Genomic DNA, 7,055 nt, shown 5'->3' with positions numbered 1-7,055 from the left:
GAAAGGTACCCAGATTCATTCCCGAGATATTCAAAATACTCTCCAGATCCACAGGGCAAATACCAGCTTGATATACTTCTGACTTCAGTACATTAACTGCTAGGCCAGAGCAATCAGAGAATTTATTGAGGCAATTCATTAGGTAGCTTCCTCTTGAAAACAACATTAAATCATCAGCAAACACAAGATGAGAAAGTCTGAGAGTTTCACACTTGGGATGGAATTTAAAGTCATGTTTGCTCTCCACTGTTTTCAAAAGTCTTGAGAGATATTCAGCACAAATTACAAAGAGCAAAGGGAACCCTTGCCACCCTTGAAGAAACCAAAAAATCTACCATTTAGAGCAATAGAGTATGAAGTGGTAGTGACACATTCCATAATCTATGAAATCATCCTATCTGGGAACTTTAGGTGGATGAGCATCTCCTTGAGGAAGGGCCAAGCCACAGAGTCATAAGCTTTCAAAAGATCAATTTTCAATAAGCACCGAGGGGAAATCCTCTTCCTTGCATACCCTCTTACTAATTCCTGCACCATATAAATATTTTCCATCATGCTCCTACCTTTAATAAAGGCAGCTTGTGCAGGATTAATTAAGTCATCTAGAACTGGTTTAATTCTTTCAGCTATAATCCTGGAAATTACTTTGTAGAACACATTACAGCATGCAATTGGTCTGAAATCTCTTACTGAAGTAGCATGGCTGGATTTAGGAATAAGTGCAATAGCAGTATGGTTTAACTGCTTAAGTAGCCTCCCACTCTCAAAGAATTCCTTGACAGCCATAATAAATTCGTTGCCTATAATATTCCAAGAACTTTTAAAGAAACCAGCAGAAAACCCATCAGGACCAGGGGCTTTGTTGTCTCCAATCCTGAAAAGAGCATCCTTAATTTCATCATCTGTTATAGGAGCCATCATACTATTTCTTTTTTCCTCATTTAATACAGGACCTCTAGCCAAGATGTGAGAGTCTACTAATGAGTTATAGCCAGTAGACCCCAATAGCTGCTTATAGTAAGTTACAAATTCTTGGGCAACCTGATCATAAGATTCAGATAGGTTCCCATTCTGCAAAGTAATAGAGGCAATATGATTCCTAGCTCTGTTTCTTCGAAGCAGAATGTGAAAGAAAGCAGAGCCCCTGTCACTGTACTTAATGAATTTACTTTTGGACAATTGAGCTAAAAATAGTCTGTTGGCTTCCTCAAGTCTTAAGGCATTCAGTTTCTTTGATTTCAAATCCTCCTGCAGGGACTGACATGAGGGGTTGTTGTGTAGCAATTGTTGGAGGTCCTTCACTTCAGAAGTGGCTATCTCAGCTCTCGATGAGATATGAGAGAAGTTTGAGGAATTCAAAAGTCTCAATGGTTTTTTCAGGATCTGGAGCTTTTTGCAGAAGCAATATTGCAATTTACCAACAAACTCATTTTCCCAAACATCCTTTACAATCCTCATGAAATCAGCATGAGTGGACCACATGTTGAAGAATTTAAATGGAAGAGCACCCAGGTCCTGGTCAGCAAATAAATTTACTAAGCAAACAGAATGATCAGACAGTATTCTAGGAAATTGAAAAACTGCATGGGAGTTCCAACCAGTGCCAAGCCAACACTGATTAACCACAACTCTGTCCAACTTGCTCCAGACATTTCCATTAGACCATGTAAGTAGACATCCAGAAGCGTTCAGATCAGATAAGCCAACTTCATTAAAGCAATCATTTATGTCCTTTGTTTCATATACAGATACTGGACTGCCTTTCCTCCTTTCCACAGGCTTAAGGACAGAATTAAAATCACTAAGGAGCATCCAAGGCATTGTAGAGGAACTGCCAGTCTGAATGAGATCCAGCCACAGTGGTCTTCTGGCAACCAGAGAATTATAACCATAAATGAAGCTGCATAGGAATGTGTTAGAGGAAACTAAGCATTTGACAGTGCAGTGAACAGCCTGGGGGCTAGCATGGTGGGTCTGAACCAAGACTTTTAGTGGATCCCAGAGGATCACAATTCTTCCTGCATCATGAAGGTCAAAGTTGTTGAGTTGTTGCCAATTACTGAATTTTTTCTGCATCATTGATTTAAGTTTATCCAGAGACATTTTTGTTTCCAAGATACCAAGCATATCTAGCTTATTCTTTCTAATGAGATCCGAGATCCCATTCTGTTTTAAGGGTTTATTTAAACCCCTGATGTTCCAAGAAGCGATCTTCATTTACTAGAATGGGAGCTGGACCTCCCCCTCCTGATTTGTTGAACTGTGGCACCCCCCCCCCCCTCTTCAATGCTTTCCTGTTTCTTACTTCTGTAAAACCCTCATTAGGGTCCTTGGAAATGTGTCCTGGTTTCCCTAGGGGTGGAGTTCTTTTAGGAACACCAGTAGCCTGCAGAGCACACACTCCTAGGCCCTCAGACTGAGTCTGGCATTCCTGTTGCACTGGAATCTCCAAGGGGATGGAGGTATCCATTTCTTTACCCAGGTCCAGCTGAGGCTGCACTAAGTTATCCCCAGGGGATTCACAAGCTTCATGGGGCACTGGATCTTTCACACAAGCAGTATCCACAATATGGCCCTCCGGGGGGGGGGGGATCTTATCTCAGCAGGATCATTTAAATGAGCATTCCCCAGAGAACCCTCTTCCAAAGTCATTTTCTCAGAAGACTCAGGATCCTCCACCACAGATTTACCTTTGTCAATCACCACACTGGCATCACGAGGAGGGGCATCCTGCACAATGTTAGCAGAAGGACCCACCTTATCCGGGACAGTAACTGTATCCTTAACCCTAGAGGGACCAGGAGCATCAGTCTTAACCTTTGCAGGTCCCCCCCTGGGCTTTTTTATTCCACACATTCTCTCTGTATGACCCACATACTTACGGTGAGTACAAAATTGAGGTAGATTTTCATAAATAATAGATTGATTCAGTTCCTCATCATCTAGGAGGAATACCTTAACTGAGTACTTAGGCTCTTTAGCCACATCTACTTCAACTAGGACTCTTGCAAAAGACACTCTAGCCTTCAGCATCGTAAGCTTATCTGCACACAAAGGTTTACCCAATTCAGAGCATATTTTCCCAAGAGCTAAGGGATTCCACATCTCCATGGGGAGGTTCCTCAGTTGAACCCACACAGGTAGGATAGTCCTATGTTCAGGGCCAAACTGAAAATTCTTTGGCATCCTCTTAATGAATAAGGTTCTGCCTCTTTTGATATATGGGGCTTTCTGCAAGATCCTATCCAAGTCTTCTTCATCTTGGAACTTAAAGACGATCCAGTTGTCAACATGTCTGATAAAGGTAACATTGGCTTTCCATGAGTTCACAATGGCACTAATAGTAGCATTTCCTGGGTATCTACCTGCAAAATACCCAACTAAGCACTTCAAATAGGAATCCTCTGGTCTCGTGAGATCAGACAGATTCAATCTAGCACCCAACCCATCTGAAGGAAACGCAGGGATGGGAGTACAGGATTCCGGAGCTCTGTTATTTGCAAAGAGTGCAGACCAAGGGACCCTCGTGTTTTTTCGAGGATTCACTAAAGCTTGCTTCCCAGTCACCTCAGGATCAACCGGATGAACCTTAACTGGAGAAGGCATCACAGGGCTCTGTAACTCCTCAACATCACCCCATCGAACATTCGCATCATGGCCAGAAGCCAGAAACCCTTTTGGTACATCACCAGAAGGCGAACCCACCAGACCCAGAGCATCCATGATTTTTTCATTTAACACCATCGGGGTGTTAATATTCGCTTCCCTCCCAGCAACATCCGTACCCCCAGATTCACATGCAGACAGCCCTAGTTGTCTTTGAACAAGATCCATGAGAGTATCCGGGGAGAGATCAGGATTTGATTGAACTAATTTCAGTTTTACCTCATTCCTCAATCTGTCATACTCTTCTAAAATTTCTGAGTCTACTCTACGGGACCATGACTCTTTATCCCCACCATTAAGTGCGATGAAGTAAAGAGCATCCTCCAGATTCTGCTTCTTGTCATTCTACACCTTGACCAGCGATAAGGATCCATTCTCATCAACCTCCATCTCCGAACATCCCGAGACTGACATTTTCAAAATTTCTTAGGCGGGAAACCTCACAACTCACCTTCCTCACAATCCGGACGAAGATAAGCCATAACCCAGTACATCTAGTAGCAAACTAACATAAAATCACCAGTTTCTGCTCCAAATCTCGCTATAGATGAGCAAGAACGATCCAGATTCACACAAGAACAGTAGCACTCCACGGCCAAGCGCCTCTCCCTAGAGAGAGGTGAGAGCTTCTCTCTCTAAACTTGACCAACTTTTTTGTTCTGGTTCAAATGTGTTGATCCTTCTTTGTTGATGCTATTGTTCATTGTCTTCAACCTCCTTTTTTACTTGATTAGATGAATGCACCCTTGAACTCCATCATTTCCGATTTGATGAGATACCAAAGATCATCCTTGGCATTGAATCTCTTTTTCATATCTTCCATATGCTTGATTTTCATGCTTCAGTCATTTTCAAAAGCTACTTTACATCTCTAGTTTCTTATTTTTTACCATTCAGACTATATAAAGTACTCTCATTGCAATCAATAATCTAAGGGTTCAAGGAATGGCATAGGGAAGTGGTAAATGGTACAAATACAAAGAAAAATAAAATGATAAGCCTATTTACAATGATGATTTATCATTTGGCTACAAGTAAAACCAAAGAAAGGTTTGTGTTTAGTAAATCACTTATGTATTGAAACATCCAGCTAAAGCCCCTCGGATCAATTGGTGGCTTACTTTTGAACAATTCAGTGACTTCTCAATCTTGACATCTTTTTCTAATATAGTCTCTAGTCCATACCTTATAGTATTTGATGAATTAGGAAAATTGTAGCAAATATTTGGGATTAATAATCCAGACTCATACAAGGCTTCTCCTTTCATTTCAACTTCTTGTTTTAGTATTCATTCTATAGTTACCATGTTGACTTCTAGAAATTTTGATTCTAGAATTTCTACCTTCCTATTGCAAAAAGTTGGATAAGCCATTGATTCATCTTCAATGTAAGGTATCACATTTGGTTGAATTGTCTTGGTATTCTCTTCTCCTTTCATAGTAATCAAATGATCACCATGAATGAATTTCAATTTTTGATGTAAAAAGGCTGGAACTGCCCTTACTGTATGGATCCATGGCTTGCCCATTAAAAATTTGAAGGAAGGCTCAATTTCCTAGACTTGGAATGCAACTATAAAGATACAGAGACCGATCTTAGTGTCAAGATCGATCTCTTCCATGACACTTCGCATGGTTCCATCAAAAGCCTTAACTATTGTATCATTTCTCTTATTGAGGACTTGTCCATTCCCAATTACATTAGTGTTGAATATGAACATACATTGAATGTTGAACCACTATCAACCAAGGCTTGAGGTAAATATTTTGTCCAATTATGTATTCACATGACCTCTTCCATTTGGTTTATATATATATATATATATATATATATATATATATATATATATGTTGGCATAAGCTATCTCGTTTCATTTATAGCTGATTGACCATGATTGGGGTTAGAATATTTGATGTATATTCTTCTTTCTATTTTGGCACATAAATATGTTATTTTTAAGAGAAGATTGTGCATTTGTTAAAATTAACTTCCCTTGTATCTGTATAAATTGATGACTGATATAATAAGAAAGAAAGGAGGAGTGACATTTCTCGTGGAAATAGGCTGGAGTCATCCAAACCACGTAATTATTGTGTGCATTTTCTTCTTGTCTTAACATGGTATCAAAGCGGGGAGTCTAGGGCTTTCGCCCCTTCTCTTCTTTATCACAACATTTTATACCATTTTAGCCAACGATGGTAGACATAATTACTCATGGCAACAACACCACCATGACGGTGTTTGATGACCTGGTAGCCAGAATGGCCAATGTTTTGACCAAGAACTCAACTCCCATCTATGATCCAATGAATCCACAAATCGGCATCAAGTTAGACGGGGCAAACTATGCCCTTTGGTCCTAAGTTGTGGAGATGTTCATCTCCAGCAAGGAAAAACTTGGGTATATCAATGGTGATATCCCGGAACCCTCGACGACTGACCCAGAGTTCCAAAAGTTGCGTACCGAGAATGCAATTGTGAAAGGATGGCTCATAAATTCTATGAACCCATCCTTGATCAGCAACTTCATTCATTTCTGCACTACAAAGGATGTGTGGGACGCAATTGCAACAACGTATTATGACGGAACTGATACCTCACAAGTATATGATTTGAAACGACGTGTCTCACGAACATGCTAGGCGAGCGACTCCATTGACACCTACTACAACAACCTTTAGGGATTGTGGTGAGAAATTGATTTTCGTCAGGTGAATCTGATGTGCCGGAGATATACAAAAATTTAGTTTCCTTCTCCAAAAGGACCAGGTCTATGCTTTTCTAGATGGGTTAGATAACCTATTGGATAAGGCTCAGAGTGACATCTTGCAGATGCAGCCGTTTCCCACAGTGGAACAGGTGTATGCATATGTACACCAAGAAGACATTCGTCAAGCTGTCATGCTTGCAAGAACCGAGACCACGACCAGCACTGTCATGGACTCCAAGAGCACCAAGATGGGGCCACGATAGCCTCCATCTATTCAATTGTCCCAAAAGATGCCAATAGGCGGTGACAAAGTCACTCATCTCAACCAAGGCAAGTCTTAGACAGAAGGAGGGGGATGTAGCCACTGTGGGAATCTCAAGCACACCCGCAAAACATGTTTCAAACTTCACGGGTATCCAGAGTGGTGGCATAACATAAAGGCACAGAAGGCCCATGAGATCATGAGTGGTTCGGGTTGGGCAGCACAGGTTAAGGCAACACCACAATTGTCCCTCATCCCGCAAACTGTGCCCTACTACAACATCTTCTACTAATCATGGTAATGAGGAACAAGCTTGTTTGAACATAGCCCAAGGTAAATATGATGGCTGGCTAGTTGATTCTGGAGCCACTGACCATATGACATTCGACAACTCAAACTTTATTCAGATCACGAAA

The 7,055-nt window shown here is 41.0% G+C and overlaps 1 protein-coding gene across 1 annotated transcript; it reads right to left on the bottom strand.

Moving 5' to 3' along the window:
• Positions 1-381: 381 nt before the first annotated feature.
• Positions 382-6,832, bottom strand: LOC131143832 (uncharacterized). Its single transcript, XM_058092202.1, has 4 exons — positions 6,491-6,832; positions 2,637-4,011; positions 2,306-2,538; positions 382-2,070 (listed from the first exon to the last, which is right to left on the bottom strand). The coding sequence occupies exons 1-4, from the start codon at positions 6,830-6,832 to the stop codon at positions 382-384; spliced, it is 3,639 nt and encodes a 1,212-aa protein (XP_057948185.1).
• Positions 6,833-7,055: the final 223 nt, after the last annotated feature.

The sequence above is a fragment of the Malania oleifera genome, chromosome 12, assembly GCF_029873635.1.
Source record: "Malania oleifera isolate guangnan ecotype guangnan chromosome 12, ASM2987363v1, whole genome shotgun sequence".
Taxonomy (NCBI): domain Eukaryota; kingdom Viridiplantae; phylum Streptophyta; class Magnoliopsida; order Santalales; family Ximeniaceae; genus Malania; species Malania oleifera.
This window is presented reverse-complemented; position numbering and strand designations above follow the sequence as displayed.